Here is a 13,118-nt window from a genome sequence, read left to right on the forward strand (position 1 = left end):
CCCCTACTTTGAGTGTGATTTTATGTGCAAAAAGCCAGGAGGCTTGGTTTGAGAGCTAACAATCTAATTGTATACATGTTTAAAAGATTGTAATCAGTGGCAGTCTGGGAATCTTACTGTGATAAGAATAAGGTACCTACCAGTCAGAAGCCACGGACATGTAGACTGCCTTCCTAGTCAAATCTCCAGCTATAGCAGGCCTTCCGAAGGCCATGAGGTCCGCCAGGGCCGGTACCGCCAACCACGCCAAAAATCCCCATGCAGAGATAGTGTTGTGTGCCCTGCAGCACACCGCTATTCGGTACAGGCCGCCGCCATTTTTTTTTGCTGGATTGCACGAGCCGCCATTTTGGCGTAGCCTCGTGTCTCCAGCATGGGGGCGGCCATGTTTGAGGTGATCCAAACACCTCGTGGAGCTAGGGGAGGCGCCGGAAGGCGTGCAGAGGGGCGGAGCCGCCTCCTTTCTTCCTGGGCAGCCAGCCAAAAGACTTCCTGTTTGTCAAGACAGCGCTGTAACCTGTTGCAGTTAAACTCTGAGCATCAAGTGGTGAGCCTGGGGGTCTATCTCTCTCTCTCTCTCTCTCTCGATCGATAGGGATCCCTAGCAGGTAACACTAAGGGGCTTTTGTGGCGCTGGGGGTCTGTGGAAAAAAAAAAAAAAAAAGTTTTTTATTTTTGAATTATATTATCCGGGAAGTTACTGGAATAATCATGGACCCTGCCACACAAATTCCCCCACCTGTTTCCCTCGAGGGGGCCACGGGACCCGCCGGTGCACAGAGTGTAGAGGCATTTACAGCAATTTTGGAGTCTATGGTGGCTCGGGTGGAGGCGGCCTGTCAGGGACGAGGGTCAAGGAAGCGACCCCCGCCTACCCCTATATTATCTGACACCTCTGACTCAGATTCAGAGATGGTCACTGCAGTTTCAGGTCCCTCTGCAAGGGCTGTTACCTCAGGTAAAGCTCCCTCAGACAGTGAGGAGGACGTTTCTTCTCCCGCTATAATTCAGGAAGAAGCATTGGTGGACGCACTAGTTGTGGCAGTGCAGGAAACCTTAAAACTTGAGGTTTTACCGGCAGAAGCAACTGATACAGAGATTCCTTTTGGTACTAACAAGCCCATCAAAACAGTGAAGGTTTTTCCTGTACCCAAGTGTTTTGGTAATAAGATTAAAGGAGAATGGGAGCATTCTAAACGTACCTTTTACTATTTCCAAGCGTATTGCTAGACGCTATCCGTTTGAGGAATCCATCATTAAGAAATGGACGGTACCACCAGTGGTGGATCCACCTATTTCCAGGCTGAATAAAGCCACGGTTATCCCAGTGGAGGACACTTCGTCCTTTAAGGATCCGGTGGATCGAAAGATGGAAGCAGAGTCCCGCACCATCTTCTCTCTGATAGGGTCAGCATTTAGACCAGTAATTGTTATTGGTCTAGTTTCCCAGACACTTACGGAATGGGCGAGATTGGTACGCCAAGACCTTAGGGGAAAAGATATTCCCCAGGAAACATCTGATTTGATGGAACAGATTATACAAGGGCTACAGTTTATCTGTGACGCAGCCTTGGACACTACTCCCCTATTAGGGCATGCATCTATGTCAGCGGTAATCCTCAGACGTGTGCTGTGGTTAAAATGCTGGTCAGCTGACCTAGGTTCCAAAAAGACCTTGACGAATCTCCCCTTTCAGGGGAATCGTCTATTTGGGGCCACCCTAGATGAAATCATTAAGGATGCCACTGGGGGCAAGAGCACTTTTTTGCCACAGACTGCTAAAGCTAAGGGACCTCGCAACAAGCGAGGACCTTTCTTTACCGCCCATAAAGGGTTCGCACGCCCGGCTGGAAAAAGCGGGAAAGGCAAGACTCCTCCAGGAGGGTTCAAGAAAGGCTGGTCGGACAAACAGAGGACCAACTCAGCCAAACCCGAAGCAAAGGAGTACACAGCCTGAAGGTGCGCCCCCACCCGGTTTGAGGGTGGGGGGACGTTTTCACCGGTATTCAGGACATTAGATCGAGCATCAACTACTACTACCGGTGCGATTCTTCCCTTCCAACATTTAAGTACTACAGGGAGCGGTAGTCACCGTTCCCTGAATAGATTTTTTCCTTTACCTTTTCCTAAGATTAGTCTCAATTCCCCACAGGAATCGGATCTGGTTGACCAGACAGGCCAAGAAGCCTCTAGCCGGGTGACTTCGGTCCCTGAGGTTCAACCAGAAAAGATCACCCTTCCTGATAGCAATCAGGTATCTGATAAATGTGTGGGAACAGAAAACGACCAGACTTTCTCGGATGGTCGGGGCCAGATAGCTCTAGGGACGCCTGGTTCAGATCCAGTCAGCACCAGTGGTCCTAGAAATTCTAGGCTGGCCTCGTCAAGCCGGCCTGGCCGACTTGGACAGGCTAGTCGCAGACGTTCCGTGGGAACTTCGTCTCAGGGAGTGTCTGTGGTCTCAAGGACCAATTTACCATCGTGCTTTACAGTCGCTGGTTTTAATGGCCTGGCCATTGAGACCCAAGTACTGAAGGACAGAGGTTTGTCAGCTTCAGTCATTCCTACCCTTATTAAAGCAAGGAAAGCGACTTCCAGCAAGGTCTATTATCACACATGGAAGACTTATATTGCGTGGTGCAAATCTTTAGGATTTCCTCCACGTACCTATTCGGTGACTCGAATATTGGCTTTTTTGCAAAAAGGGGTTGAGCAGAAACTAGCCTTGAGCACCATCAAGGGTCAAGTTTCAGCATTAGCAATCTTCTTTCAGAAACCTTTAGCTACCAAGTCCTTGGTGCGGAATTTCATCCAGGGGGTGCGGCACCTGGCTCCACCAGTCCGCGCGCCCTTACCGCCCTGGGATCTTAATTTAGTTTTGTCGGTTCTACAGAAACCTCCCTTTGAAAACATCAGGGAGATTCCCTTGCTTACTTTATCCCAGAAGGTGGCCTTCTTGGTGGCTATCACTTCTGCTCGCAGGGTGTCCGAACTGGCTGCATTATCATGCCAGTCCCCCATACCTAGTGATTCATAGGGATAAGGTAGTACTTCATCCTAAGCCATCCTTTCTTCCTAAGGTGGTTTCAGATTTTCATCTGAATGAAGATATTGTACTACCTTCCTTGTGTCCTCAGCCCAATCATCATCGGGAACATGCGTTGCATTCCTTGGATGTGGTTCGGGCAATCAGGGTATACCTGAAAGCTACGGAATCATTCCATAAGACGGATTCACTTTTTGTGATCACGGATGGCCCCAGAAAGGGGTTGCCTGCATCTGCCGCAACCATTGCCAAATGGATTAGACAGACGGTGGTACAGGCTTATTCTATTAAGGGTCAGAGTCCTCCGTTCCCTGTTAGGGCGCACTCCACTCGAGCGCTCAGTACTTCCTGGGCCTTTCGCCATCAGGCGTCAGTGGTCCAGGTATGTAAGGCGGCCACCTGGTCGTCGGTACATACCTTTACAAAATTCTATAAAATTGATGTGACGGCATCGGCGGATGCCTCATTTGGCCGCAAGGTTTTGCAGGCCGCAATTTGAGGAGACCGGTGGTCTACCTCGAGAGTTTTTTTCTGTTTGAAAAATTTCTTTTTTGTTGAGTCTCATCATTAAGGATGAGCTTTGTAAACTTCTAGTTGGCACCGGTTGGGCCTTCTAGATTGGGATTTGATTTCCATTTTCCCACCCCTCATTTGTGATACTGCTCTGGGACGTCCCGAAGGTGCTGTATCACCGAGGACTACGTCTGTCAATGAGCGATAGAGAAAAATGGATTTTTGTAAAATCTTACCGTAAAATCCTTTTCTCTTAGCTCATTGACAGACGTAGTCCCCGCCCCTCTGTTTTGGAGTTGGGTTGGGTTAAAATCTCTAAAGACTGCTTTTTGACATAACTGATTTGCTGAGGCAGAGAGAGAGAGGATATACCCTCTGGGACTGCCCCTAGGGTGTGGCCAGAGCATTTTAATTTCCTGTCTAGTCCTGCTCCTGTGGAGGCAACATAACCCGAAGGTGCTGTATCACCGAGGACTACGTCTGTCAATGAGCTAAGAGAAAAGGATTTTACGGTAAGATTTTCCAAAAATCCATTTTTCTCTAAACACAATTGATTGATAATAAATGGGTTAAGCCAAACACTATCCATGAGTGGAAAAATAATTTTTTTGTAATATTTATATTCTTTCAAAAATGGCCAAGAAATCATAAATTCTGCCGGTGTATGTAAACTTATGAGCACAACTGTATACAGTATCTCACAAAAGTGAGTACACCCCTCACATTTTTCTAAATATTTTATTACATCTTTTCATGTGACAACACTGAAGAAATGACACTTTTCTACAATGTAAAGTAGTGAGTGTACAGCTTGTATGATGGTGTAAATTTGTTGTCCCCTCAAATTTATTCCACACACCGCCATTAATGTCTAAACCGCTGGCAACAAAAGTGAGTACACTCCTAAGTAAACATGTCCATATTGGGCCCAATTAGCCATTTTCCCTCCCCGGTGTCATGTGACGCGTTAGTGTTACAAGGTCTCAGGTGTGAATGGGGAGCAGGTGTGTTTAAATTTGGTGTTATCGCTCTCTCACTCATACTGGTCACTGGAAGTTCAACATGGCACCTCATGGCAAAGAACTCTCTAAAGATCTGAAAAAAAAGCTCTACATTAAGATGGCCTAGGCTATAAGAAGATTGCCAAGACCCTGAAACTGAGCTGCAGCACGGTGGCCAAGACCATACAGCGGTTTAACAGGTTAGGTTCCACTCGGGAACAGGCCTCGCCATGTTCGACCAAAGAAGTTGAGTACACATGCTCAGCGTCATATCCAGAGGTTGTCTTTGGGAAGTAGACGTATGAAAGCTACCTGCATTGCTGCAGAGGTTGAAGGGGTGGGGGGGGTCAGCCTGTCAGTGCTCAGACCATACGCTGCACACTGCATCAAATTGGTCTGCATGGCTGTCATCCCAATAGGAAGCCACTTCTAATGATGATGCACAAGAAAGCCCGCAAACAGTTTGCTGAAGACAAGCAGACTAAGGACATGGATTACTGGAACCAAGTCCTGTGGTCTGATGAGACCAAGATAAACTTATTTGGCTCCGATTGTGTGAAGCGTTTGTGGCGGCAACCAGGTGAGGAGTTAAAAGACAAGTCTGTCTTGCCTACAATCAGGCATGGCGGTGGGAGTGTCATGGTTTGGGGCTGCATGAGTGCTGCCAGCACTGAGGAGCTACAGTTCATTGAGGGAAGCATGAATGCCAACATGTACTGTGACATACTGAAGCGGAGCATGATCCCATCCCTTCGAAGACTGCGCCGTAAGGCAGTATTCCAACATAACATAACGACCCGAAACACACCTCCAAGAAGATCACTGCCTTGCTAAAGATGCTGAGGGTTAAGGTAATAGACTAACCAAGCATGTCTCCAAACCTAAACCCTATTGCGCATCTGTGGGGCATCCCCAAACGGAAGGTCGAGGAGCGCAAGGTCTCTAACATCCACCAGCTCCATGATGTCGCCATGGAGGAACGGAAGAGGACTCCAGTGGGAATCTGCGAAGCTCTGGTGAACTCCATGCCCAAGAGGGTTAAGGCAGTGCTGGAAAATAATGGTGGCCACACAAAATATTGATACTTTGGGCCCAATTTGGACTTTTCCACTTAGGGGTGTAGACATGAATGGCTGTGTGTTGAGTTATTTTGAGGGGGCAGCAAATTTACACTTTTATACAAGCTGTACACTCACTACTTTACATTGTAGCATAGTGTAATTTCTTCAGTGTTGTCACATGAAAGGATATAATAAAATATTTACAAAAATGTGAGGGGTGTACTCACCGTTGTAATATATAATCTATCCATTTTTTTTTTTTTTTTTTTAACAAAAGGTACTACTGCTATGCAATTTAAAAGAAATGTCATTTACAAATGAATACCTGCTTTATTCCTTTGTTAGGAGATGGTGACAGTGCTTGGACAGATTGCTTGCGACAGTAATGGGAAGTTGAACTCCAAGTCGGTCATTCTGGAAGGTGACAGAGAGTACTCATCGGGGATGTATGTCCCAGTGGACTTGTCAGACCTGAAGGAATATTCACTTTTTCCTGGCCAGGTGACTGGTTTATTGTGATTTCAGAAAAGCCATGAACTTTTTATGTAAATCAACTTGGAACAACCAAGCTGTGATTTGATGGATAATACTGACGTTCATAATAAAAGCTATTACCACTTCCTGTCAGCTATACGCATATATGCAGCCTCTCGGCGGGTGGGCTTTCATGCGGAGAGGCTGCATATATGTGGCCCTATGTAAACACATTACTCTGCTGAATGTGCGCACCCGACACAGTAACCGGCCGGTACCGGAAAGCTCCTGATGCATACTTGCATTTAGAAACTGTTAAAGGGCCGGAAAGGGGTTAATCGCAGATATGTTAAAAACAACAAGCACTAAAAGAGTTTGTTCAGATTTCTAATACATTGTTTAGGATTTGTAATAAATTAGCCTCTAAATGAGAAGCCAGCCTCAGCCCTTGCCTCAATATTCTGCTCAAAAAGTGGATAAGTGGTATCGGTGCATATGTAAACCAATACTAATAAACCTAAATTCAACAAAATCCTTTCAGATTCACGTGCGATTGTGCAAATAAAATGTACTAAAGTGCTTGATGCTTATAAAGTGACTATGCAAGAAGGGCTCATATTAGCATAATATCAAAATATCATGTGCAATTGTGCAAGCATAATATCAAAATATCATGTGCAATTGTGCAAACAAAATGTACTAAAGTGCTTATAAGGTGAATATGCAAAAAAGCTATGTCATCAAAAAAAAATTCAATCAAAAAATTGAAAGTACTAGGTAAAGGACCCACCTTATCTGGTGAGTGACCCAACTATTTTCACGAGTGGATCACACTCACGGATGGAATTCGGCTCATTTGCAAGCTGAAGGGGAAGAGCACTTTTTCCAGCACTTGCCCTTTAGTATATAAGACTGTTTTTCACACAAGATTATCCATCATACATTTGGACAATTTTTTGATTGATTTTTTTTGATGACAGCTTTCTTGCATATTCATCTTATAAGCACTAAGCACTTTGGTACATTTTGTTTGCACAATTGCACATGACATTTTGATATTCTGCTAATAGGAGTCCTTCTTGCATATTCACTTTATAAGCATCAAGCACTTAAGTACATTTTATTTGCACAATCGCACGTGAATCTGAATGAATTTTGTTGAACTTATGTTTATTAGTATTGGTTTACATATGCACTGATAGCACTTATCCACTTTTTGAGCAGAATATTGAGGCAAGCACTGAGGCTGGCTTCTCTTTTAGAGGCTAATCTATCATTCTACTGACCCATTCTTCAGCTGCTGCAACTCCCATTAATTAATATAAAATACGTCTAGGTTAATTACACCCAGTGGCGTGAGGGTTATACCCCTAACAAGGTATAGATATTGACAATTTAGGATTTGTGCAAGGCTTTTATAGCAAGTGTGCATGTTGGATTAGCAATGTCGTGGATTCTGTTACCACCCAGAAAATATCTGAATGGAATATTTGTTTACCTGTGTTTGAGTCACACAAAACATACAACTGGCACTATGAAAATGTTCTAAGAAAATATGATATGAGCAGTCTCATGGTTTCAATCTTAGACACAATGTAAAATGCAGTAAGTAGCCAGATACTGGGACTGCTATAAAGAGAGTAAACAGTAGCTGATCTCCACTTGCCATTAACAAGCATATATTGGCAGACAAATTACTTGCTTAACCAATGTACTCATTCTAAAGCAATAGATGTGTAATCTTTGCTAAAAGAAACTTGCATTTACATGAATCAATAAGGCACCTGCTACCATTACTAAATCAGTTATAGTTTTGACTTCAAAAAGTAGTTTACTTAATTGTACATCACAGGACACAGAGGTGTCATCAGTCCTCATTACATGGGTTATGCAAACACCTTTAGGTGATTCGACACTGGCCAACAAAAAAAAGGCAGAAATCCCCACCCAGGCATAACCCTTCCCAGCTTTACTAAGTCTCTGTTTTGTTCTAATGAATGAAGGTGATGGATGCTTTTCTGGGGATCTCTAAGGATCTCTTTTTGGGACTTTGTTCTTCCGGGGCTAATCCTAACACCCCTATCTGGGCAGAGGTTGGGTCCTGTTCAGATTGGTCACTATGGCCAGCAGTGCAAGAGTGACTGTCCCTGGATCCCACATACACAGTCATTTCCAGCGCATCATTTCGCCACCAAAAACATTTATTCACTGGTTCCCCATGGAGAAAGAATTCTACAAAAAATTAGGTTTGTCAGTTGTTGACCTGGCTATTTCCTTTTTGACAAAGACCTACACAGTGGATGATGTCCTAGAAGACGTAAATTAAGGGTTGAAAGCCCAGTTTAGGGCATAATTCTCTGCAGCCTGTGGTGACTTCTGTATTAGTGTGCCAAGGGATTGACGAAAAAATAGCTCCGTTCCAGAGAATCTGATCCAAAAGATCCTGCCATTTGGTAGCTTCTGGAAATTTTTCTAAAAGCCCTGAGCTTCAGTAGATGCCTGGGAGGATTCCTAAGGCAGCTTTCACAAATAATCAGTATGTCTGTCCACATGCTTACTCGGACCATCCTTGGATGCCCATGTACATAAGGTGACTGTAATACTCCCTTACCTCTTAAGAAGAAGAAGCAAAGGTTACTGATAAAGCCAATAACGCCTTCAGAGTCCAAGAGGAGTTATTTTTGTAAGCAACCAGCCTCATAATCTTTCCAAGCTAAATGTGGATGTCTGGCCTATCCTAGACCTCAAGGGTCTCAATAAGTTTCTGAAAGTTCAAAAATTCAAGATGGAGTTTTTCTGGTTAGTGATTGCTTCGCTTCATCTGCGGGATTTCCTGGCATCAGTTGACCTCAAGGATGCCTACCAACACATTGTAATTTTACAGCATCAAACAACTTTTTCTTTGCTTTGCAGTGTAGGATTTCATCTGTCAGTGTGTTGCATTACCCTTTGGCCTGTCCATGGCCCCAGGGTGTTACCAAAATGTTAGCTCCGGTTCCAGGGTTGTTGAGATCCCTAGGGATCCCCATTGTAAGAATATATATACTCACAAACCAATCAATGATAAAAGCATATCAGGGCCCATAGAAAACACAAACTAACCAGGTTCCCAGCAAGTTGGAGGACAACCAAGATGGCTAATGCATTTTGAGGGGAGATCCCCCTCTTCCTCAGAGCCAGTTGTTGTCCAGATTCACAAGAAACTGAACAGGTTTGTTTCCCACACTAGGGATCCTCTGGTCAGTGTGGTGGATGCACTGGTGACTCCCTGGCATAAATGTTTTCTGATCTATGCCTTCCCTCCAGTTCAGGTCCTTCCTCTCCTATTACACAAGATAAAGGTAGAAGGCGTTCTGGGGATCCTGATCATCCTGGCCTGTCCAAGAAGAAAATGGTATGCAGACATCGTAAACCTCTTGGCAGCCAAGCTGTGGGCTCTTCCAGATTGACCAGACCTGGTGTCTCAGGTTCCAAAATTCAATCCTGCTTTACGGTTTCTAGCTTTGACAGTGTGCCTTTTGAAGCCCAGGTCCTGAGAGGTGAGGGAGTTTCAGACTGTGATTTCCCACCTATCTTAGGGCCAGAAAGTCATCCTTTGCTTGGTGTTAAATTTATAAGTTTCATCCTTAACTGTATGTTGTGGGCCAGATTGTGCTTTTCTTGAGTCTGGGATGGAGATGTCCTTTGAGTACCATCAAGGGACAAGTGTCAGCCTTCGCTGTGTTTTTTTTTTTTTTTTTTTTTTACACCCGTTGAGTCTCATTCTTTTGTGAGATCTTTTCTTCAGAATTTTTACTTGGCTTGTTCCTCCTATGCGACCCTCCTCTATCTCTGTGGGACCTTAACTTGGTCTTGTCAGTTTTTCAGCCTTATCCATTTGATTCCCTTGATGCTTTTTACACGCAAGATTGTCTCTTCAGGGTCCATCACCTCGGCTCACGGAGTCTTGAAGTTGGCTGCACCAAACCTTTGGTTCTTTACTAGGATATAATGGTGTTGGGTCCTGGATCCTCTTTCTTTCCTAAGGCAGTTTCCCTTATGTCTTACTCCTAAGCTTTCAAAGAGAAGTGCTTCACACTTTGGACAGCTAGAACATCATCCACCTTTATCTGACATTTTACAGCTTAGTTTTTCATCAGTCTGATTCCCTGGTTGTATTGCCTGACTAACCTTGTAAGAGTCAGGCTGCTTCTAAATCCACTATTTCTAGGTAGATTTGTCAGCTCATTTCTCAAGCCTATGGGATCAAGGGTGAGGTTCCTCCTTTCCTGGCCAAGGCTTATTCCACTAGCAGTGTCAGTGCTTCTTGGGACGTTCAGCATTGACTTCTGTTCAAGTTTGTAAGGCTGCTAGCTGGCCTTCTTTTACATGTTTACGAAGTTCTATCAGGTGGATGTTTTTGCCTCTGCAGATACCAGTTTTGGTTGAAGGTATCTCCCTTTTATGTTAAGGGATTTGGGCTTGTTGGCCTTGTTGTGTTGCCCTCCGCTTAAATTCATTGCTTTGGGACATCGGATGTAGTAATGACTATAAACTCCTCGGTGTCCTGACATGTACGATTAAGAAATTAGGATTTTTGGTTTACTTGTAAAATACATTTCTTGGAGAAAATCACAAGACACAGACATCTCTTCCCTCTGGCTTGTGTTCCTCATTTATTTCCACCAAACCAAGGCTGAGCTGGAAGGGGTTATTCTTTGGGGGGGGGGGGGGTCCTGCTTTTTCTTTTTTCCTGAGTAGTGTCCGTTCACCTGAAGTTGGCAGCATAACCCATGCAATAATGACTAATAAAGTGGTTCTAAAAGCAGAAGGTTTTTTTACATGAATGCATTCTATAATCGCCAGCCCCACCCCCTATACTTACCTGAGCTCTATCTCGATCCAGTGATGTTCATGAGAGTCGCGTCACTCTCCCATGTCGGTCTCCTTATTGGCCCACACGGAAACGGGAGCCATTGGCTCCTACTACTGTCAATCACAGCCAGTGAGCTAATGAGGAGAGGGCAGGGCCAAGCCACGCTCCGTTTTTGAATGGACAATGTCCATTCACAGGAGCTTGGCTCGGGAGCGAGCCTGCTCGAGTGCCCCCTCAGCAAACTATTTTCTATTGAGGGCAATTTGCAGGAGTGGATGAAGCTAGGACCGCTACTGCACAGAGCAGGTAAGAATACAATGTTTGTTCTTTAAAAAAAAAGAAAAAAATAAAGTTTGACCTTTAGAACCACTTTAACTCATCTGTGTCCTGTAATGTACCACAAGAAAATAATTTTACAGATAAGCTAAAAATCCTAATGTTGACATAGAAGCACTAGTCTTCCTTGTGCTAGATTAACAGAAACCTGTTTTTAAAAATAGTAGGCTGCCATTGCTTGCTATTCCTTCTCAAATTTTTATTTGCCTGGTTCTCATGTTATAGCTTGGGCATCAGTATTTCCTGAATCACTAAACTGGAACAAATATTGATATAAGGAATTCTGCCATATTTCTGTTCTGGGCCTGTGATTAAAAAAGTATAAATACCAGACAGCTAGGCAGCCATTGGGGTTGGAGGCTAGCAACAGCAGCCCATGTACTTGTCTTATGACAGCTTCACTTTAAGACGCATAAGCCAGATTGCCTCTGACCACCAGAGAGAGTTTGGTGCTCCATTTAGCAATGAGAAAATAGAATAAAAAGGCTAAACAATTAGATTAAAGCTAGATAAGAAGATAATTATGAATTTCTCTTTCGTTCATTGACGCACACAGCTCCACTAAAAGCTGGACACTAGGTGGAAAAAAGTTTGTCTACGCCTATAGGGCCGTCCCAGAGGGTATACTCCCACTTCTTGCTATAGGTCTTCAGTTTTTTCTGCCTAGTCAGGAGTAAGGACCTAGTTCCTTGCTGGGATCTCTGGTCCTAGCATTTTTTCCCTTTTGAAACAATTTTTTCTTCTTTTATTATTTTCTGTTCCTGTGAGAACTACAATCAACTCCCAGACTGGGCGACGGACTGGATATCCTAGATCCTTGCAGTCTTCCCAGTCTGGCTAGTGAGAGCGACTCAACCTTAGCTCCACGCTAGGTTGGCCGTGACATAGCCCCACTGGACAGGGGCTGGCCGGCGAGTTAAATGCCTCGTGGGGACGCAACTCCCTGGACACGACCTGTGTCGCAGCGTGCCTCTGCCCCGCAGCACCCCCATTCCAAGATGGTGCGGTGATCTGCCTGGAGTGGTGTCCAACCAGTTCCATGGTGTGGTAAGAAGTGTCCCCCCTCTCCCTTGGTAGTCTTTCGGGGTGGACCTGGGCTCCTCTCTGGGATGGTCAGACCCCCGGGTTCCCCTCCATCCCCCCCAGCCCCTCTGAACAGTCACAGTGGATCTTTTGGCCCCCAACCCACCCCTCCCCGGGTGATGTATGACTAAGCTTTGCCACATGCTCCTGATGGGGGGGGGGGGTTGTATGTGGTTTTGCTGACCAGGTTGTACAACAGGGTTTTTTTGAGAGGGTTACCTGCCTCCTGGGGGTTAGTGACTGGGTCAGGGATGTCCTTTGGGCTCCCTGCGGCGGTTGTTGGGCTGGGGGAGCGGAGGGTTTTACCATCCGTGGGTACGCGGCGCAACTTCGCGGCTGACTGAACAAGCTGTCTGAGCTGTTGACGGGCATCCGCCTTCCCCCCTGATGCCTTGGGTGGTTGGCTCCGCTGGGGCTCGCGGCTGGGCGACTTCATAAATTTACGCTGCAGCTTGCGGCCTACTGGACCATGCAGTCGCTTTGGGCACCACCATTGAGGGGCGGCCTCAGTGAGTTTAGCTGAAGCCCCCCAACTCTCTCCCTGGGCATCTGCCGGACTATGAATCTGGGCTATTGCTGGTGGGCCTCCACTGAAATTTAGGCTGTGACCTGTTGGGCCATATGGTCAACCTGGCGCCACCCTTGAACTTCATTTTTAATGAATTGTAGCAGCCATTATTGTGTGGACTAGGGTACCCTACCTGCGCATCCGCGTCACAGCGGGTTGCCCCTCCTCCTCAAGGCGGCTA

At 45.4% G+C, this 13,118-nt stretch overlaps 1 protein-coding gene across 2 annotated transcripts in view; it reads left to right on the plus strand.

The window, feature by feature from the left end:
• POLA2 (DNA polymerase alpha 2, accessory subunit) overlaps positions 1-13,118 on the plus strand; it is a 146,616-nt gene that overhangs the window by 63,168 nt on the left and 70,330 nt on the right. For both annotated transcript variants that reach the window (XM_082270916.1, XM_082270917.1), the window contains exon 9: positions 5,967-6,122. In XM_082270916.1, coding sequence (XP_082127042.1) covers positions 5,967-6,122 — 156 coding nt within the window. The remainder of the gene's footprint in view (positions 1-5,966; positions 6,123-13,118) is intronic.

This window comes from Pelophylax lessonae (genome assembly GCF_965119305.1).
Source record: "Pelophylax lessonae genome assembly, chromosome: 10".
Classification (NCBI taxonomy): domain Eukaryota; kingdom Metazoa; phylum Chordata; class Amphibia; order Anura; family Ranidae; genus Pelophylax; species Pelophylax lessonae.